This window comes from Abrus precatorius, unplaced genomic scaffold, assembly GCF_003935025.1.
Source record: "Abrus precatorius isolate BTA unplaced genomic scaffold, Abrus_2018 Scaffold8, whole genome shotgun sequence".
Taxonomy (NCBI): domain Eukaryota; kingdom Viridiplantae; phylum Streptophyta; class Magnoliopsida; order Fabales; family Fabaceae; genus Abrus; species Abrus precatorius.
The window spans coordinates 24,226,301-24,248,804 of NW_020874428.1; the positions used below are offsets into that span (position 1 = coordinate 24,226,301).

The 22,504-nt window shown below is 33.5% G+C and overlaps 4 protein-coding genes across 5 annotated transcripts; 2 read left to right on the plus strand and 2 right to left on the minus strand.

Moving 5' to 3' along the window:
* The first annotated feature begins 530 nt into the window (after positions 1-530).
* LOC113846968 (sorting nexin 2A-like) lies at positions 531-4,974 on the plus strand. 2 transcript variants are annotated; one of them, XM_027475765.1, is made up of 5 exons: positions 531-1,834; positions 2,368-2,577; positions 2,720-2,980; positions 4,440-4,526; positions 4,625-4,974. In XM_027475765.1, the coding sequence occupies exons 1-5, from the start codon at positions 926-928 to the stop codon at positions 4,703-4,705; spliced, it is 1,548 nt and encodes a 515-aa protein (XP_027331566.1). In that variant the 5' UTR covers positions 531-925; the 3' UTR covers positions 4,706-4,974. The 2 variants fall into 2 exon arrangements, with proteins under 2 accessions (XP_027331566.1, XP_027331565.1); XM_027475764.1 differs by having other exon boundaries at positions 576-1,834; positions 4,440-4,904.
* A 208-nt stretch (positions 4,975-5,182) lies between these two features.
* On the minus strand, positions 5,183-8,720 carry LOC113874500 (probable leucine-rich repeat receptor-like protein kinase IMK3). Its single transcript, XM_027512722.1, has 2 exons — positions 6,120-8,720; positions 5,183-5,793 (listed from the first exon to the last, which is right to left on the minus strand). Exons 1-2 carry the CDS (start codon positions 8,026-8,028, stop codon positions 5,183-5,185), a joined length of 2,520 nt encoding a protein of 839 aa, XP_027368523.1. The 5' UTR covers positions 8,029-8,720.
* Positions 8,721-12,345: 3,625 nt separating this feature from the next.
* LOC113847232 (PRA1 family protein B3-like) lies at positions 12,346-14,075 on the minus strand. Its single transcript, XM_027476208.1, has 2 exons — positions 13,238-14,075; positions 12,346-12,510 (listed from the first exon to the last, which is right to left on the minus strand). The coding sequence occupies exon 1, from the start codon at positions 13,931-13,933 to the stop codon at positions 13,283-13,285; it is 651 nt and encodes a 216-aa protein (XP_027332009.1). The 5' UTR covers positions 13,934-14,075; the 3' UTR covers positions 12,346-12,510; positions 13,238-13,282.
* Positions 14,076-19,155: 5,080 nt separating this feature from the next.
* Positions 19,156-22,021, plus strand: LOC113848381. Its single transcript, XM_027477867.1, has 2 exons — positions 19,156-20,062; positions 21,261-22,021. The coding sequence occupies exons 1-2, from the start codon at positions 19,212-19,214 to the stop codon at positions 21,898-21,900; spliced, it is 1,491 nt and encodes a 496-aa protein (XP_027333668.1). The 5' UTR covers positions 19,156-19,211; the 3' UTR covers positions 21,901-22,021.
* The last annotated feature ends 483 nt before the right edge of the window (positions 22,022-22,504 follow it).

The window sequence follows — 22,504 nt, forward strand, 5'->3', positions numbered from 1 at the left end:
TTTAACCTTCATATAATGGTCTTGATTTGGGCTCAGAATATCTAGCTTCCTCATCCCAAATGATCGCACGAGATTAAGGCAGTAAGATTAACGTTGCAAATATTCAATTGTAAAACACAACTTAATGCAGCTCTACAGAGTAGTCCACACGGTTTGTCATGGCATCCTTTTCTCAATATTAAGGTTGATAAATCGACCTTGGAAGATAGAAATAAAAGAATGTTGAATATATAATTAGATATTTGTTAAAAATTTGATACATTGTTAAAGTAAAATTATAATTTTGTCGTTACACTAATTATATCTCGATTTGAATAAAATTATTTTTGGTAAAAAAATATTTGTAGTTTTTTGAAAAATTAAACTAAAAACAAGAAAAATTGTTCATCTAAAACAATAGCAAAAACTAAAGGCGTGTAAGAATTTGATTTGATTTGATTTTTTTTAAGGAAAAGAGTGAGAGGGTAATAGGGATGAAAGATGCCTTGTTGGATATGTAGTGTTAACTGGTAATAACATAATCACAATGCAAACTAGAGAACTAAAAGAATTTGCAAAGAAACACTTGTCAATCGATTTTAGAACAAAACTCGTATGCAAATACATTGAGCGTTATCGAAGGTAGTTTTGTTGGGAAGCCTGAAAACACTGCGTCTGCGAGTGGCACCAGTTTTGGCCCTTTGTTTAATGGTTTGGTTGGTTGCATGAAAGAAAGGGCGTGGCACACGAGAAAAACGGGTTTCTCATGTTGCTAGGTTTGGTTGTGCCCATTCCTATCCTAAATCCCAATCCCATTCTTCATTCTCACGCGAGTTGACTCACCAAGAACTCCGACTCACAACTCGCTCACTCTCGCTCTTCTTCTTCAACCTTCCTTCGCCATGATTTCCAATCGCAACGAAACCTTATAATCGAATCCTCGAAAATGATGAATCAGGACCACCTCGACGAACCTCCAATGCTTCACGCTTCCCAAGACGATGAAATGGAGTCGCTGATCCTCGACGACGAAATCCACCACCACTCTCAAACGCCGCAAAGCCCTAATTCCCCTTTCAATTCCTTCCTCGACCCTCCCTCCTACGCCGACGCCGTCTTCACCTCCTTCGATTCCAACGGTCACGACCAAGCCCTAGAAAACCCCATCCTATCCGGCTCCGACTACCTCCACATCTCCGTCACCGATCCTCAGAAGGAACAGGACCTCGCGAACTCTCTCGTTCCCGGCGGCAACACCTACTACACCTACCTCATCACAACTCGAACCAATTTGCCCGAATTTGGAGGTCCTGGCTCCGAATTCACCGTCCGGAGAAGGTTCCGCGATGTCGTGACGCTGTCGGACCGGTTGTCCGAGACTTACCGGGGGTTTTTCATTCCGGTGAGGCCAGACAAGAGCACGGTGGAGAGTCAGGTGATGCAGAAGCAGGAATTCGTGGAGCAGAGGAGGATGGCGGTGGAGAAGTACCTGAGGAAATTGGCGATGCACCCTGTGATTCGGAAGAGTGAGGAGCTGAGGCTGTTTCTGGAGGCTAAGGGGAAGCTGCCGCTGGCAAAAACCACCGATGTTGCGTCGAGGATGCTCGACGGCGCCGTTAAGCTTCCGCGGCAGCTGTTCGGGGGAGAGGGTGTGGCCACGGCGGGGGGTGATGACGTGGCTCAGCCTGCTAAGGGTGGGAGGGACTTGCTCAGGATTTTCAAGGAGTTAAAGCAGAGTGTTGCCAATGATTGGGGTGGTACAAAGCCATTGGTTGTGGAGGAAGATAAGGAGTTCATGGAAAGGAAGGATAAGTTGATGGAGTTTGAGCACAATCTTAGCAATGTTTCTCAGCAGGTTTATGATTCTCTTGTTTTGGCTTCTGTGTTTAGTAGTTGACTAGGGTGCATTTGAGGGATTAGTTTAAGTAAGTACTTATTTGAAAAGGATATTCAGTAATCTTGTTTTAATGTAAGCTTAGTCAAATTTTATTGAAATAAGTTAAAAAAAAGTTGATAAGTAGGCTTAAGTTGCTTTCGAGCTTTAAGTAAACACTTGCTTAAGCACTTAATGAGTGTGTGTGAATAAGCTCCTTATAGGTTCTTGCAATTTGCAAACACTTCCTCAATGCTTGTTGGGAGTAGGGGGAATAATTACTTTTCTAAGTAGCTTCTTAAAAGAGCTTTAAAAAGAATTTATTATTACTTGGTTGAATTGAAAAACATTCCGCTTCAAGTGTCACAGTGATTATTGGTTTTTATTCTAAATATACTCCTTTTTGGAATTGCATTATGATGTCCATTTTTATTGCATGTAACTGAATAAGAATAGTGTTGTTTTTCCTTCTTTGATTGTTGGGCTTGATTTTATTTATCTGTATTAACTTGCAGGCTGAATCCCTTGTCAAGTTTCAACAAGACATGGGTGAAACAATGGGTGAACTAGGGTTGGCTTTTGTAAAACTCACTAAATTTGAGACGGAAGAAGCAATATTTGAGTCTCAGAGAGTAAGAGCTGCGGACATGAAAAATGTGGCAACTGCAGCTGTTAAGGCAAGCAGGTTATATAGAGAGCTGAATACACAAACAATCAAACATTTGGCAAGTACTAATTCTTATGATAGAGTTTCTCATCTTTATAAATCTATGATGGAAACTTTCATGATGACAGATTTGTTAGCCTCCTGGTATAATCCCTATCTCTTTTCTGTTGTTGATGTGTAATATCTTCTTTATGTTGCAGGATAAACTACATGAATACCTTGGAACAATGCTAGCGGTCAACAATGCATTTTCTGACAGATCAAGTGCATTATTGACAGTTCAAACACTGTCATCAGAACTAGCTTCTTTACATTCACGGGTTGAAAAGCTTGAAGTTGCTTCATCCAAAATATTTGGCGGAGACAAGTCTAGGATGCGGAAAATTGAAGAGTTAAAAGAAGCCATTCGGGTTACCGAGAATGCTAAAATTTGTGCAGATCAAGAGTATGAACGAATAAAGGTAACATTTTACTTAGCTTTTTCTGGGTTGTCCTCTCCCTTAGCTTCTGAAACTGATTCAGCAATTCAGCCTCTTGCAACTTGTAGCTTTTCTCCCCTTGCATATTAACTCATTTTAACTTTCAAAACTAACCTTTCAACTTTTCTTTGGTATACTATAGAATGTGTCTCCATATATTGTAGATTATTGTCTTTATTTGTTTTCATTTCATGGATGCAATTGTATATCCCAGTGGAGAATATTTGACATAATATAACTTAATCAAGTTTGATATATTAACTAAATTTTAAACTCTCACATATCCCTTGTAGAAAATCAATGAGAACCAATTAAATTATCATAAATGGTTGTAATAAAAATATGTATCATTTCTCCTTGATAATAAATTTGACTTGCTATGAATTTACATGTTCACATGATTTTCTTGTGGTCTATAATGCAAGTGTATTTGTGAACAAGTGTTGGGGTGAAGTAAAAATACTTGAATACCATCAAAATCATCTTTTGATGCACTTGTAGGACTGCTTCCGTTAAAAATGACCATCAATAGTGGATTTGGTTGTAGATTCAAATTTGATTTCTAGATCTATTGCTATCTCAATATGGAAAGACTAACGTTTTCACAAAATCAAGTTGATTGTTGTAGTGAAGACATTATTGGCTCACGGTTTACTGGTATGATCATGGTTGAATAATTGATAATTAAATATGTACTTTTTAATATTATGTAATATATTAAGTAATTAATTAACATTAAACCACGAGAAATCAAGTTAGGTAAAATTTAATTTAAAGGGTATTACTTGTCCTGCAAGAGTTACAAGTGCTTAATAAGAGGCTAAATAATACCCATTCTATTACTTAGAGCGTCAATGGACAGTGAGTACAACATCCAAGCATACAACATAACATATATATATAACATATATTATATGCCTTGGGAAGAAGGCTTTACTATTAGAATTCAAGCATACAACATATAAAGCAAAGAGGGAGCCCAGACATTCTTAGTAGACGCACCCTATGAAAAATGACAATTCAGCTGATTAAGTCTGCTTAATTAGACTCAATAGAAGAGTATATTCCATACTCCATAGGGTGTGATTCACCTGCCCAATATACGCTGGTTTTCTCCATTCTATCCTCAGATTCCTATTTGTTATTCTCACTTATATTGGATAATTAATCTGCTTCTGGGCTGTCAATAATACAATCACAAGAGCTTTGGGTTGCTTCAATGGAACCAAGGAGAAATTTATGAGAGCAAATTTTCACTTTCCAATTTACATTTTTGTTGAATTCCATATATGCTGGGTGGTCTTTCCAGATCTTCAGCTCTTAACAATTTATTCCATTATCTCTGTTATTTGTTCAGATCTAATAAAAAAATCCGTTTAAATTTATGGAACCATTTTTGGGGAAGTCTTTATCATGGAATATTGTGTCAAAATATTTGCAGGAAAATAATAGGAACGAACTTGAACGAGTTGACAGAGAGAGGCATAGCGACTTCCTAAGCATGCTGCGAGGGTTTGTTGTCAATCAAGTAACGTTCTACTTCAAGGAAGATGGCTTTTATATTATATGGTTACGGTTACAGCTATATAACGTTCATTTTAACTATTCTACTTCGTCCTTTTACAGGCAGGCTATGCAGAGAAGATGGCAGCTGTGTGGGAGAAGCTTGCAGAAGAAACGACCGCTTACTCAAGAGATAGCAGCTAAAATGTAATGTAGCACAGAGATACTTTTATACTTTCTACATTAGGTGAACTTTTAATTTTAACCCTTGAGAGTTGTTGTACATGAAAATATCCTCCTATTATTTTTGTCCGACATTCAAGATTTCGATGTATTTGGATTACTTTTTGGTCGAGGACTTTCCAGTTTTATTTTGTTCATTATTTTATTTTATATTTTTGCGTTTCCGACTTGTGTCAAAACATTGGGCTTGTGCTGTTGATTGTTTGAAGAATAGAGAATTGAAATGAGGTGGACAAGAACTTGCATAAAATGAAGTGTTTAGAAAACACTTGCTGATTTAAAACACTAACTGTACAGACACCAGCACTCGAACAGGCAAAAATTAATGTAAGAATGAAAGAATAATTAAGACCCTAAACTAGCCCTACGTTTTGCCCTAAAGAGGAAACATAAATGCAAAAGTTGTCAACACCATGGTGCGTGCCCAACACCCAAAATTTATTCACTGGTCGAAGGGATGGCTCCATCGTCACCAGAACTGGCTGATATTTCTGGTCTAATCTCTTCTAGCTGCTGGAGGACCTGCTGAACTTCTGGTCGTGCTGATGGAGAGGGATCAACACAATGCAAAGCAAGTTTCAACGTGTTTAGCAACTCGTCACCATATGTTGAAGCATCTCTCATCAGCTCTACATCGAAAACCTCATTTGTCCACTCCTCTTTGACGATAGAGGCAACCCACTGAGGTAAATCAACGCCATTCATAGCCTCACCAGGTGGCTTCCCCGTTAGGAGTTCTAACAAGATAACACCAAGACTGTACACATCAGTTTTTGTGTTGGCTTTCTTAAGCTTTGAAAGCTCAGGGGCTCGGTATCCCAATGCTCCAGCAGTAGCAATCACGTTAGAATTAGCAGCAGTTGTCATCAACCGAGAAAGACCAAAATCAGCTATTTTAGCGTTCGTGTTCTCATCCAGCAACACATTGCTGGACGTAAGGTTCCCATGTATTATGTTCTCATGGGAATGAAGGTCAAACAAGCCACGAGCCATGCCCTGTGCTATTTTCATCCTTGTTGGCCAATCAATTGCTGTTTCAGGCCCACGAGCTGCACAAAATTGGAACACAGTCAAAACCCTAATATCGGTAAATTAAACATCCTTTTTCTAACAGCAGTCCCAACCGACACATAATAAAAAATTCTTAAATCCTAAACTTTTATTAAAAAAAAAAAATAGTGTTCAAAATTAATGTATTGAATCTTCCGTTATTACATGATTTTTTTTATAAAAAATTACTATATATAAATGTGTCTTGTTTGTGTGTGTTTGTGTGTCATTTAGTCACGTCATAGAAATACTGATTAAACATTGTACAACTAAAAGAAAAATATTATCATTAGCAAACTTAGCATATCAAACTAACTAGACTTACCATGTAGGAAAGATGCAAGACTTCCCTTGGGCATGTAATCAAAAACTAGAAGTTTTTCTCCTTTGGGTCCCAAGTAATAGGCTCTTAATGCCAAAAGATTTGGGTGTCGAATTCTGCCAAGAACACTAACTTCTGATTCAAATTCCCTCTGACCTTTAGTGATCTTTTCCCTCAATCGTTTCACTGCTGCTTGACTTCCATCCTCTAATGTGGCCTTGTAAACAGTTCCATAGGTGCTCTTTCCCATTATCTCTGCTGTTGCACACAAGAGATCATCAGCAGTAAAAGCTAATGGCCCATCAAAATGGACTAGTTTTCCACCAGCTTCACTACCTGCTTCACCTTCACCTGCAACAGGAGGAACTCCTTTTTCGGTCCTGCTAGCAGCAGCAGCAGCCCCTCTCCCTGTGGCTTGGCCACCCTCTACATTTGATGTTGCTCTTTTTCTGATCAGGCAGAAGAGTAGGATGCAACAAAGTGTTACCAAAACTACAAGGAGCACTCCTGCTACTATGAGGATTATGTCTTTGATGCCTAGTTTCTTATGATGGTGGTGCTTTGATGTTTCAGAAGGTACACCATGGATTCCTCCTGATCCTTCAGAAGGAGCTGGTGAGGGACACGGGGTTGAAGGGCTGTATCCACATAGTTGAATATTTCCTAGAAATGAACTTGAGTTAAATTTATGGGCAAGTAGAGTTGGAACTGGACCAGAAAGGCTATTATGAGAAACATTGAAGAAGTTTAGACTACTTAGATTGTTGAAGGAGGATGGAATTTCTCCACTGAGATTATTCAGTGACAAATCAAGCTGAGTAAGCTTTGTACTGTTTCCAATACTTTGAGGAATGTGGCCACTAAATTGGTTACTGCCCAAAACTAGAACAGAAAGATTACGCAAAGTGCCTAAAGCTTCTGGGATTTGATTGCCAAGGTGGTTGTTATCTACATTCATTAGAGTGAGTGAGGATACATTGGAGAGTGTGGTTGGCAAGCTTCCATTTAAGGCATTATTAGAAAAATCTATTGTCTTAAGCCTAGAAAGGCTTCCTATTTCATTTGGTATAGGTCCACTAAATTGGTTGTGACTAAGAGAAATCTCTCTGAGTTCGCTCAAGCTGCCCAAAGAAGAAGGAATGCTTCCAGTCAAGAAGTTGTGATCTAGGATTAGATTTTGAAGCCGAAAGAAGCGGTTCTTCAAGCTACCACCCCATGAGTTTGGAATAGAGCCTGAGAGATTATTGTGTTGAAGGGATAAGAAGGTGAGAGAAGATAAACTAGTTAGGCTGGTAGGTATTGGACCAGAGAGAGAGTTAAAGCTCAAGTTAAGCCAATAAAGCTTAGTGGCATTGCCAAGGGTATAAGGGATTACCCCTGTGAGCAAATTGTTACTGAGGTCTAAAGACTGAAGCAAAGGACAGGAACCTAATGAAGGAGGAATGGACCCTGTGAACCTATTGTTGAAGAGTTGAACCCCTCTTAGATTGATTAGAAGACCCAATGCTGAAGGGATTGAACCACCAATTTGGTTATCATGAAGACTAAGCTTTCTAAGCCCCTGAAGTTGGCCAATCCTCTCAGTGATGTGCCCCTTCAATCCCTTCCATGGAAGCTGGATTACAATAACCTGTCCTTGAGCACACTTGATCCCAACCCAACCTCCAGAACAAGCTCCATAGCCACTGTCATTCCAGCTTCTCAATAACCCTTTTGGATCAACCAACTCTTGCTTGAATGCTTGAAGTGCCAAGAAATTTGACTGTGTCACAACCACTCCATCCCAGCGCTCTTCACCCAACACTGGCAGCAGAAGAAACCACAAACACAAGATGCAGCAGAAAAACAACCCAAAATAATGACATGGGCCATGGTAAAAAACACATTTTGAAGTCAGGTACTTGTTCTCCATTACAACAAAAGATGAACAATGAAAGAAACAAGAAGTGGGCTTAAAACAGAAAAAGTAAAAGACTTTGGTGGGTGTTCTTCTCTCTAGTAGTAGTGTAAATGTCCATAAGAGTAGTGTAGAGAGAGAAGAGAGTGAAAATAAAACAGGAGGAACAAGAGTGTGATGAAGATTAAGTAAGAATGGGAAGAGTGAGAAGGAGCACGTGATGGGTTGAGGAATCTTTGTGTTGGGAAGAGAGAGGAAAAATGTCAGGTGGTACAAAGGCTTCTTAGTTTTCTTGCAAAGACAAACGGCTAGTTTTTGCTCACAACTATGCACTGTTTTTTGTTCTCTTCAATATTTTTGTTGCTGTACGCACCCCAATGTCCCAACGGCTACTTCTTCTTCTTCTTCGTCTCAACAGTGTAGGTCCATCCCATTCCTGCATTATTCATTTCCACACCACAAAATTACAAAATGCCTCCAAATCAGTCACTTACCCCTACAGTTATTGACATGGTTTCGTCTCAGTTGCGAGAAAAATGTTATATATATTATTTTTCCCTTGTATATTTTTTTCACTCAAGATGTAAGTATTTATAAAATATTTTCCTTATTTTGACGAGTGAATTCAATAGAGAGTCTTTGGTCCTTGCATCTTTGGAAAACTTAAAATCGACATTGCAGTAAAACTCGAATGTTTTACTCAGTTTTCAATGCTAAAACTCAAATGTTTTACTCAGTTTTCAATGCTAGTTTGAGGAAAGTGACAATTTCTTTTTGTTGAAAACAATTATTGCCAAAGATTTTTAAACACTCCCTGAATACTTTTTATATTTATTACTACTCTTAAATATTTATTATATTTTAAGTAATTTTTGTCTAAAACACTATTTTAAACAATAAAAATGTTTTACATGAAAAAAATTTAAAATTAAAGTGACACATCACGCATGGAAATGATAGTAAATTCTTCTGTATTTTTTTAAAAATTTATTAGTATTTAATTCTTTAACATTTTACAATGGTAAAAAATTAACATGTCATTACAAAAATAGTTACTAATTTTTTATCTCTTTAAACTATTAGAAATTAAATATCAATAAAATTTTTAAAAAATCTTAACCTCATTTATAAGCAATTAAAAGTAGATAATTTTTTTTAAAAATAATATATTTCTAATATAGATAATATGAAAGATAATAATATTAATTTTTTATATGCTTAAAATGAAGAGATTAACAAAATTATATTTTTATGAGAATCACTTTCAAAAAGGTTTTATTAACGTGTTAAATAAAATTTAGTTTTTTTAACATATACACAAAGGTAATAATATAAAATTAATAAATAATTTTATTATTAAATTATAATATTTAATATTATCAATACTTTGTGATGTTTAATTTTAATAAAAAAAATTAGCATACATAAATTAGTTCTGAACACACATTGCAAAAAATTAGTATCTATACTTTCCATTTTAAAACCAATTTTTTTAATATCGACTTAAAGACACATTAAAAAATTAAACAAAATTTATTATGTCTAAATCATAAAAAATATGCGTATATATATATATTATGATGATTTAAAACATTAGATAAAATGTATTTAATATTTTTTTGACATAACACATTAAAAATCATTTTAAAAATACAAATTTTATGAGAATATAAACTTATTTAAGTTATTGTTAATAATTTTTTAATATATATATTTAAAAGCACCCAATAAAAACTAATATATATAATTTATTTTTATTAAAAATCATTAATATTATATAATTTACTATAGTAAAAATAATAAATATTAAAAGATTTATTGTTTTTATTATGTGTATGTAGTAAGTGTTAGAAAAATAATATATATTTTTTGGTAAAAAAGAGAATATTTTGAAATAGAGGGTACGTTAGCATTGAAAAGAAAGGTCATTAATTGAGGTTTAAATGATGCGCCAATTTGGGGAAACGATGATGGGGAGGAGCTATTGGGGTATACGGAAGAGTTATCGTCATCATATTAATTCATGTTATCCATTGCCATTGGTCCACAACACGTTTGCAGAAACCACATTACGACACCTTCTGTACTTTGACACCACCGTCTTGTCGTTTCTTGTAAATGGAGAACAATGCCGTTCATCGCCCCTGTTTTCATGATCCACTCACAAAAAACTTTAATCGTTTATTATAAATTACAAAATTTAACATTTTAATAATAGTAGCTATTTTAAAATTTAATAAAAATATATTTTACTAATTTTTATTGTATGCCCTTAATACGTATTAAATTGTTGAACGCAACGCAATGTATTTAATTTAATGATTAGCGGCCATTTTTAAAATAACTTTATAGACACTGAGATAATGTTTTTAATTTATTAATTTTCAACTAAACTTTTAAGGTGAGAATATGATGTTTCCTGTTCAACACAAAAACTTCTGGCTTCAGCAGACTTTTACATTTATTTCGCGCTAGATCTCTTCAAAAATATTCATGTATTTTTATACATTCGCTCATGTTTTAAATCAAACGAGGGGATCCGGATCCATTTACCTCAAGGAGAAAACTAGGGACTCAAAGTTATGACACATTAAATGGAATATTTGATTTTAGTTCAGCCTTGTGTGAAGGCTAGTCCTCCCTACCTTGCTATGAGCCTGTGAAGAAATTTCTCATACAATGGAACCCAACCGATGTCCGCAGATTTACTGAAAGTCCAGTTTTAGCCCATTCCATTATTTAAGGCCCACGTTTTGGAAACTAAGCTACTGGTAGGAGATGCATTCAGCCTGAATCAGCCAGAAGACCATGCCTTGCCAAGTTATTACATCTAAGGTCGAATTGTTGACCTAAAACAAAATTGCCAGAATTTAATATAACGAAAATGTTGTTCAGTACTAAAACTCACTAAAAGTTACATTCGTACTACACTAGTCTTCCAAAAGTTTTCTTCCCCAATTAATCCTTCAATTTTTTTCACCACATTACTCGAGTCTTTAAAATAATTTTTTTAATCTTTTAAAAAATTTGATTTATGACTAATTAATTATTTAGTTTTCTATTACCATTTTTTAAAATTATCAAGAAGTTAATTTAATGACATTTTTAAGGGGCTAAAACAATTGACAATTTCTTTAAAATGAAGTACAATTTTAAAAATAATATTTGCTATTTTAAATGACTAAATTAAAGATTTATTCTTTATAATAATTAAATATCAAATATTTCAATACTTTCAGTTTTTCATACTTGCCAGCACAAGAAAAACAAGAGAGCAAAAGAAATTAATAGGTAACAAGACAAACTCTCATTAAATTGTGAGCTTGAAAACACGTTGAAAAACTTATAAACCTGAATTTAATGCAAAAATTACAACTGCCTAGTCATTCAAATGTAAATCCAAATGCTCACCAAACCTATTAACCCAAACTTGACTATTCCTTCTTACCTGCTTCTATTTAAAAAGCCCATTTCAGATACTAGTTGTTCTCCGTGCTTTCACCAGAAAGAGCAACGCTTTCATCACACTTCATGACTGGTGAAATACATTGCGGATCCTATTAAACTAGAAAATGGGCTTCATGCAATCATGCATTTGCACGGAGAAGAGACAAAAGTACTTCGAAGAAAATAAACATGTTTAGCGATAAAATTACGAGACTACCATTAAGCAGGAATTTTTTTCATGCTGTAGCAAGATTTAGAGCAGATTTAATAGATAATAAATAGAAGATGAAACTCATCATTTAGCAGGCTCTGCATACATTTCATCCCACAGTAAAGAGATCTTAAAAAAGTTATGTTACTAACATTTGTCGTCACGAGAAATTAATTGTTCTCGAGGACAGAACATACTCATAGATGTATCTTCCTCCTAAAGTGATAAATAAGGGCATCCCCATCCTTAATTTTATTAAAATACAACTTAACCTGTTTCGAAGTAAGAGTGAATTAAACGAACCAAATCCTACAATAGGGACAACTTTAAAATTTCAATATCTAAGCAATACATACTACAATGGTCCAACAGTGTCTTTAACAAAAAGAGTATGACAGTGCAATCCCATACAACACAAAAGATATGAATAAAAACTGCTCCTCAATAATTCTAGTTTAAATTTCTTGAAAGGCTTAGTAATAATTAGAGGTCTATGGACAAAATAAATAATGAAAACTCAAGGAATTGAGAACCAGCAATAGGAAAAGTCAAAACGAGAAGATGCCAACCATCAAAATCAAGCCAAACACCTTTATTATTAAACTGACATAATCACAAACTAAGATTATAGGACACATTACCCTATTTTATGAAGAAGGAAGAAGACGGCCAAAAACATGTCAATTTACAGGCTCTGCAATGCATGAATCGCATGATGTAATTCTGCAGGGTGTCAAATTTTGAATCTGAAGGCCCTACAACCCGATCTCCCATTCTCATGTAACATGACGTGGGTGGGTGGCTGCAGCGGCTGCAGTCAGGCTCAGGCCACAATCATACTTAAAACAAAACCACAGACCCCAAAACAAGTTACAGTCTTGGACTCTTTATTGACACTGTCACACAGGCAAGATGCAGGGACCCATTCCGTTTATGTTGGCATCACCAGAAATCTAAATTAAACTAGTCCAAGCTTATCAATCCCATGAATAAATTAAAGCACTGATAATCTATACACACATTACACAAAGGAAGCCACGTAAATTTCTTTGTTTATATGGATGTGTCAAAATCAAAACACATAAAATTCTATATTCTATTCCAAAAAATATTTAGAATTTCTTCCAACAATCGATAATCTTATCCTTCTGGCCAAAATTTACCTACATTACAATGAACATCATAGAAGGTTTCCAGAAACTTGAACGTGCTAGAACATCATATAACTTCGATTCACACAATAAAACAGGGCATGTTTTATAGGAATCTATCGTTTAATTGATGCGTCATTTTCTGAATTTCAAGTCCAATTCCAACAACAAAAACGGATCATATGCCATGAAGTAAAAATTGCACGCGCAAATCTAGCAAAAAATGACAAGCTACTTCAGAACCAAAATCAATGACTAAACTGCATTAATTGAGATTTCATGCCACAATAATCTCGTGGCGTAACAAAAAAAACTCAAAGAACTAAACCCTAAGCATTTGCTTTGGTTCTCATAAGCCAAAGAATCTCGTAACAATTTCAATTCAGCATAATACAACATGATAGGTCGAACCAACCTCAGAACAATCCACCGGACACATCGGCCATCCAGATCCATCCGTTTACACCCGCGCGACGGCCGGCGCGGCAGCAGAAGCGGCGGCACCGCCGAGGAACGAGAGGAATCCAGTACTGTTTGGCTCTTGATCGTCGAGAAACAGATCCTCCGGCACTCGAAATGCACCGTGCGCGCACACAATCGCCAAACCAATCATCAATGCAGAGATCAACAAGGATCCAACGCTGGTGAGGAAAACAACGAACACGGTGAGCACGACAAGGATCCCTAGGGTTTCGCGATCGGCGAAGGTGCGGCCAAAGAGAACAAGAGGCTGATCGGAAGGACGGAAAAGGTAGAGGAAGGACCAGGAAGCGAGGAGGCCAAAGAGAACAAGGAGCGAGAAAGGATGCGTGATGAGCGATACGGCAAGTGCGAAAGCGATTAGGGTTAGGTAGTTCACGCGGAAGTAGGAGATGTTCTTGCGGATCCGAGAGTAAGCTTCGGCCAGGGTTTCAGGTCGAGACATGGAGCTCCGGTCGATTAGTTCCGACCACGGGCGGCGCTGGGAGAAGCCGTGGCGGAGGGAGGAGGAGAGGCGCGAGATGAAGGCGCGGAAGGCCGGTGTAGCAATCGGCGGTTGTGATTGCGATGTGGCGCCGGCGGCGGTGGTGGATTGGGAAGTGGAAATGGGGAGTGTCGGTGCGGAAGCCATGGTGGCGCGTGAATCTCCAATTGCCGAGCGTACCTATGGAAAACCCAATAGAGAGGGAGAGGCAATGGAGATTCGTGGTTGGGCCTTTGGGGTTGGGAACAAAGAGGTATGCGCTGTGTCAGTATGTAGAAGTAATTGTTCTAAAATAACCTTTGCTATTTGCAGAAAGCGTAGTGCAAAAATAACGTAATAATGGGAAAGTTAAAATTTAAAAATAATTGACCATAATAATGTTAGATGCATAATAATTGAAGGATAGCCACTGGTTCCTTTTACTGGACAATATGGACTTGAAAATATCTATAAGCAGTTTAAAGTTGAGCATCACGGATTTGGACAAGCCTCTTGAGATAATTTAACCTCATCCAATAATTTCTTTTCTCTTCACTTTCATCCGATAATTTCTGCTTCGTGTCTACGACGCTCAAAATCGATTTTTATTATATTGACGTTGTTTATCACGGTTGATATGCTTGCACATGTAAATATCGCCTATGAATTTTATTCAAGTTTTTGTTCTTCTCACTGGAGTTTGGCCCATATTTCACTTCGGGAAATCGGGGTAAACTATTTTGACGTTACACGATGTTTTATGACGCGTAATACTTTTCCAAATTAAAAAAAATGATTTTTTTTATTAAATTGACATCTCATATAAACATAACAATACTTTTTATAAATGAATAATAAAATTTAAAGGGGTAGAATGATATTAATATAACGAATTTCTCACAAATTGATACTATTCAGAAGCATTATATAAAGCATTGAGGTATAGTTTATTTTGGGTTGGTTCAGTAGCCCAGCGTAGCACAACAATCGAGCCAGATCGACTAAAGCCCAAATCATGCTGAAGCTAACGCATTGTATATTTAATATGCTGTTGTGATAAGCAAGCAGGCTTGGTTGGTTTCCCTTTGGGGACCTTTATTCTCATACAAAAGAAAGCTTCAACTGACCGAAACAAAGGGTCCAACTTGGGGCACATTTATCATGATGTGATGGTAGCAGTCCATCTTCTGTAATCCAAAACTCGTTATTTTACAAAACCTCGCATTCTTTTCCCATTCCCCTGTCCCCTCTTCCATGAACTAAAAAATCAAAGCAAAAAATAAAAAAAATAAAATAAAAATTACAAGTCATGAAGTGATTCTATAATATTTTGACACAGGATAGCAATCATTACAAATACACAAAGTTACGTGCTAGACTTTATTATTGATGTAACATTTATCTTATGTAAATTTAAATTATTGATATAAACATTCCGAGTCTAGATTAATAATATGATATGTCATATTAGTATGTAGGATATAAATTTAAATTTTTTTATTCTAATATTAGTATATAGGATATTAATTAATATAATGCATTCATTTTTCAAGTAGATTCACAAAATTTATGTTAATAATTTTAATTTCATAAAATATTTATAAAAGCAATATTAACATCTCACAATTTTTATAAAATAAAATATTTAATATTACTCTATTTCAGTTATTATGCATTTTAACTTCATGTAGATTGCAACCATATCATTGCTAATCCTTAAAGGAAAAAAAATGTTTGAATCCCAATTAATTATTTGAGTTTAGAGTGTAAGAAATATTTGTATAAAAATATTTTTGGATAACAACTCGATCAGTTAAGCGTTTATTTAAATTTAATTGTGAAATTTATTAACATAAATTAAAAAAACTTATATTATGTTATATATATAATATTAAAATAAGTTTAAAATATTTATGAAAATTATAAAATATTTTCATAAACTTTTTAAAATATTTTTTAAATCAAAATTTAAAAAAGTTTAATTAATTTTTAATAGGTAATAGCCATAAAAGTTGAATAAGTATTGATCATATAATTTGTAATGTTAGTTTAACTATAAAACTTATTAAAGTTAATTAAAAATGATGTATTTAAATAAGTTAAAAAACTATAAACTATCTGTACATTCTTCCATATAATTCTTAAAAACACCAAAACATGCACACACCTGATGTTTAGTTATGATTGAAGAAGCATATCACAAAGACTACTTATGTGTAACACTGGTAGATCGATCTTGCATAAAATTAAAATTGCTTTTTTAGATAATCACGATACTATCATAATTTTAAGCAAAAATAAAAGGTTAGTCAATGTTGGGTGCATCTAATGCAAAACGGAAAAATGACAAAATATTATCCGATTATGTAGTGTAGGAGTTTTTTCCCATTTGGTTTACGTGCAAGCGACGCGAGTTTCTCGCTATTTTCGCAAGATTTTTTGAATAAGTAATTTTATTATATTATTTATATTTTACTACTTAAAAAAAAAAAACCCAAGTACTACAAAAGCACATTTTATAATTTTTTAACTATACATTTGTGTTTCTCAATAAAGGTTTTTTTATTAAATAGAAAAACTGTAAACGTTACTCTTTGCAAATATTATTTGAAATGCATGCAAAAACTTTTGTTTTAAAATCTCTCTCAAAAAGCCTCACATTAAAAAAAGTTTAAAGAAAAACTAATCTAAACCCACTCAATGCCCAAATTTGTTAATGTTAATATGCCAATGTGCCTAGACCATATATAGCCAGGAATCGTAACAAAGTAGTTCCTTGTGTATACAACAATTACACCTTTACCTTTTCTACCAAATTTTTTTATATATTTTCAAAGTGGAATATATTCACATATTATTAGGTTTACGTTGAAACAAGGTTGCATTAAGCTGCAAAGCAGAAATCGACGCATTTATGATAGGTTACTTGCTTTGTTGAGAAACAGAAGTCAACAACTTGGAGCATCTTTTTAACCTAACTTGCCGCAATAAAGTGCCGAGGCAAGTTATTTCAGAGTATGTTGAAGAATCAGGACTAAATAAGAGTTTAACTTTTGATTATTTTGTATGTAACTTTTTCACACATTTTTTAATGTTAATATATAGGTTGTGTAGACAATGGATAATTGGATATATTCATTGTACATCTGTAGAAAAGACTTACAGTAGTGAATAAGATAAATATCTATTTAACAAAGTTGAGTTTAGAAATATGATGAGTACGGGTATGAATATAACTACTATAGTGCTTATAAATATTTATTTACACTAATGTATATAAAATAAAAATATATAAATACATATATTGTAAGCTTATATATAATTAAAATAAAAGTTTTTATAAACAATTTTAATATAATTTGTACATATATTAGTTTACAATTTGATATTTTATTTAGCTTTAGATAAATTATTTTATATTTTATTTGAGTATTTCTAAAAACACTCTTTATTTTATAATAATATTTATATGTTATTAGTTTATAAAATTATTAAAAATATATATATTTTAACAAAACGTGAGTAAAGAGTACAGAAATAAAAATTTGAATACTCAGTAAATATGAAAATGTGAATCAAAATTATTATTAAAGGAACATAAAAACGGGTACATGTATTTTTAAAACACAAATATGAAGATGGAATTATAGTATCTTATGTAAATTCTACACATTATCATCTCTAAATTTGTTTAAAAGGGTTGGGAAGGATTTATAAAACATTTTCTATGAACTTTCTCAAGCAACCGACATAATTAAGAATTCGATGCTACATTTGTGTGTTTATTTACTCATTAGGCACTCGTTAATAAATAAATAAATCTCTTAAGGTAATTATAATCAAATAAAATGCCTGCACATAATTAAATTATAACATAAATTAAGTTAAAATATTAACAGTAAATTAAAAGTTCATTAAATTGATTAACAAAAAGAGTAAGCACGATCATTCATCACGGTCCATTCTTTATTTCCTTTCAAATGGGTTGAATTGCGTATCCAAGTGAGATGACAAAATTTTAAGTTATATTCCCAACAGTCAGACTTATGGTTCATATATTCCCTTATCAAACAGAATATGACTTGCTTTTTTTCCCATAAAAAATGCGTTATATACATGATTGGAAATAGTGTACTATATATTTTCCCTAATTTTCTTTCCTCCTCCAGTAAAATACTCTCTCTATGCATTATAAATTAATACGAAAGATAATTGGTTTTGTAAAGTTTTGCGTAGTGACCGCTGCATAATGTTGATATATTTCATCTTTTAATCAAAATTAATTGTATAAAATGGTTATCTTGATTTGATGTCGGTATCCATGTCATCGATGATCATTAATCTTTCCTCTTGATAGTCGTTCCTTATCTCTATGGCCAATTAACATGTGAAAAGGGAAAATTTTTAACAATATGAGCAACTTGCGAGTTTGAACTAATAGTAATAAACATTTCATTGCACACGAATCTGCGATTGAACTAAATATTTTTTTTCCCTAGGTAATGGACTATCTATATTCGTTAGATAAGCACTATCTACGTAAATTAGCTATGATTTTCACGCATGTGGGGGTGAAGAATCGAATGTCCTTATAAATAAAAGATGCCATTGCCCGTAACGTGCCTCGTAGAACAATATATGTAAATTTATGATTGATCTTCCTTTATTTTATCTTATTTTATTTTTCTAATCTTTGTTGAAAGAGAAAATTTTCGCATCGATTATATTAGAACAGATATTTTCATTATTGAGACAACATTTTGCTAAAAAAAAAAAGCTCTACTGTTACCTACTATTTCTCTTTCTCCTCTTCTGTTACTATTCCTAATACCGTGTAATGTAACGTTAATAGTAAGACAAATAAAAAAAAAATATAAAATTACCTTCGTTTTGTCTTTACAAAGTCGTTTTCCATTATTTTCATTTTTTTCGTGCAAAACTAATAATTTATGCATGCATTTATTAGAAAAATAGTTTTAAAAAAACGATAAATTAATGAGTAATTGAATATGGTCTAAGAATACGTTTGGCTCACAGTTTAACTGAATCTTTATTTTATAATTTTTGCACAATTTGAAATATAACCTGAATTTAATATTAAAATACATCGGATATAATTTCTAAAATTCAAACTTATCAAACAACGAAACAAGTATTGAATAGTCATGATCGTAGTCATGCTAAAACCATGCATTTTAGACAACTAGCACGCACACGATGGAAATCATGAACACAAAAAATAAGTTTATCTTCGACGTACAAATAATCTATCTTTGCTTCTTCAAGGTGCTAATCGTTGTACTAACATGCACTACTTTTGACTTTCTTGGCCAACCAGAATCTTTGCTTTGCATCCATTAAATGGAGAACCCTCCAATACATGAAGCCCCACAGGATAGCATCCATAGAGAGAGTCTGAGTAATTAACTAGCTTGGTTACTCCCATATGGCTAATTGCAGAGTTCTTGATGTGTTTTCCTGGATTCAAAAACTTCCATCAATCTCAGAATGGAAAACAAGTTCCATCTCCCTCACCCTATGTTCTGTAAACTCATCTCAACCATCACTTAATCTTACAATAGCGAAAAATCATCATCCCTCAAAACTCACCCTTTCCATGGTCGCAGACTTTAATATCCCTATCACTCTTTGGACCTCAAAACCCTTCAAACCTAGCACTAGAACCATGAAGTTAACAGATGAAGAAACCATTTCCAATCTCCTTGTTAACTTCATAGAAGATATCCTTCATTATGGCTCAAACAAGAACAGTCCCTTTATCAAGTTCCCAAGACTTGATTCTATTTCCAACTTCTCAGACATTTTCAACCTTGCTTTCCTCACTCTCTTGTTCTTAGTTTGCATATATGAAGCCCCTTCAGATCTCCGTTCTGGTTGTCTTATTACTATAAAAAATCACTTGGCTGGGTGTCAATCAAGACAAGCATCAAAATTGCTGATGAAACTCTTGGGTTCTAACTTGGAAGAGCAGTGGATGCGTTCTGTGAACCTTGCAATTACAAATTGGATTGTGGAACTCCATGAAGCACATCACAGCACCTTCAGAACACCATCTCCTCTATTTTCTTATGCTTTCTCAACATTTGGGTTATGGAAAGTTCAATTGTATTGTCCTGTCATAAACATGGATCTTGTCAATGCGAACAACCATCCAGCTGATGAGAGACTTCAATTCTCTCTCAAATATCAACAACTTGAAGGCGTTCTTCAATTCAATTACAAAGTCATAATCAAAGAGAAGTGGGTCGAAATCGTGGTGAACATTGACAACATAAGGTAATCAATAATATTATCCAATTAAAAGAGAATAATTATTTATAAGACCAATTAAGCATCTTAAGCGAAGGAAAAAAAATAGTCGATCATCAGCATATATGCAGGTAGTTAATAGAAATTTAGGGAGAGAGAAAAAAGAAGGTAACTATCATTTGCTTAATTTTTTGTTCGCCATTATAATTTAATAAATTAACATGTGTGGCTTTCTCTAATTAAATTGTTTTAAATATCTTGGATGGAATTAAATCACTTGTTTTCATATGTTCTCTTTCTTGTAAAAAAATCAATTTCATTAAAATTAGTCTATTAGACTAATTTTAACTATATCAAAGCAATAATTTTTATTTAAAATATATTATATTTTTTTATAAATTAAAAGCTATTTTATTAATAAAATTATTGTTTTTAAATACTTAAAATGATTCCTAAAAGTTAACGTTCATAGTTTTCTAAAAGATAATTCTTTAACAAAAAATTAACAAGAGAGAGAGAGAGAGAGAACCATGATATTTTTCAAGCAAAGGAAATAATTTTTGTAATAGATAAAAATTATAAAAATATGACAGATCTTAACTATCCCTTATATGGGGAATAGATCCTCTCATGTGATAATGGGACACCATCAATTATATTGATCTTACCATTTATTTATTTGACATTTTGTTTTTCAAACAAAATATATTGTATTAAATGTTCATTTGATAAATAGGCTAAGATAAAAAAAATCGATATAAGATTTGGATAAAAATACAATATGATAAGAGTAAAATATATTTTTATTTTATTTTTATATTATGAAATAAATTAAATATATTATGCTATTACATCTTGTTGATTTCTAACACGTTTTTTTTTATATAAAAAATTATAGTAAAAATAAATTTTTTATTATGTTGATTAAATAAAAATAAAATATAACAAGAGAAAATTTCTTATTCAATTGTCTAAACATGTTTACCAAATAAATCCTAATAATACATATTGAAAGGGCTAGATCTCATGTAATAACAAAGTCATTGCAGAGAATCTATAAACATGCATGGATGTGAAATTTTTATACCACCAAAGATGTTATTAGTTGAATGAATATGGCTTCTCAACTTTTTATTATATTTATGTATGTATGTGGAACTGATTTTTATTCTTATTCTTTAAATGTCATGTTCAATTAATTTACTATTTACATTTCTGTGGAAAGGTGTGATGTTTTCAAACTGGTAGATGACACTCTTATGAGAGAACGAGGGGCTGGGGCAGCCGAAAAACATTTTCCATCAAGAATATCATTGCAACTTACCCCTACGCTTCAACATCAAGTGTTGAGCGTATCTGTTGGGAAATCCTCAGAGAACCCACGAATAGAGATTGGCGTGGAGAAAAGTATAGAAGCTTCATTTGAGCCACCAAACCCCTATTTGGGACTTAACGTTTCAGCTGGAGAGTCCACAACCGTGAGTTTAAAGCCTTGGAAATTTGAGGAATCTGTTTATGGGTACAGTGCGAATTTGAATTGGCTTCTTCATGATAGCATGGATGGCAAGGAAGTGTTCTCGTCAAAGCCTTCAAAGGTTGCATTGTTTAACCCAAAGTCATGGTTTAGGGATAGGTACTCTAGTGCTTATCGACCTTTTACTAGGCAAGGAGGGGTTATTTTTGCACGTGATGAATATGGAGAAAGTGTGTGTTGGAAAGTAGATAAAGGCGCTATGGGGAAGACAATGGAGTGGGAGATAAGTGGTTGGATGTGGTTAACATATTGGCCTAACAAGTACAAGACATTCTACCATGAAACTAGGAGGCTCGAGTTCAGGGAAACAGTCCACCTCAAAATTGCTTAGCTTAAGGGTGACGCGAATTAGTATCAGCTCTTATTTGGACGATAAAAATGAATCTATCTTGAAAAGTGATCGTAATTGTAAAGAAAATAATAATGGAATGAAATAAATGGTTTGTTTTATTTTTATCGCCTCCAATTCAGAATCACTTGTGTGCATTGATTCTCACACATGAATGTAATATTTTAAAAGTTATTTCAAGAGTTAAATTTACTTGAAACTAAGTTGGATCAATCATGGGGTAGGGTAAAATTAAACTATTATAATGAAAAAATAATACGAAAAATGATAATTTCTATTACAATTTATTGAAAAATAATCATAATTCTCAAGGCAAAAAACACAGCTTGAAACTAAATAGGATTATATACCTTAAATTTGTAAAACAAATGGATATAAAATTTATTCACATGTGATTTTAACACGAAAAATTTCGTTTAACCGAAAAAATAGACAGAAAATTGAAAATACACACTTCAGAAAGTTTCAAATTAAAGCAGTGTAGTACATTTAAAATTTAATTTTTATTTTTAAGTTTAAAGATCAAAATAGTATGACATTAGTTACATACGGTGAATTAGATTTTTCTAACTATATTAAAGCACCT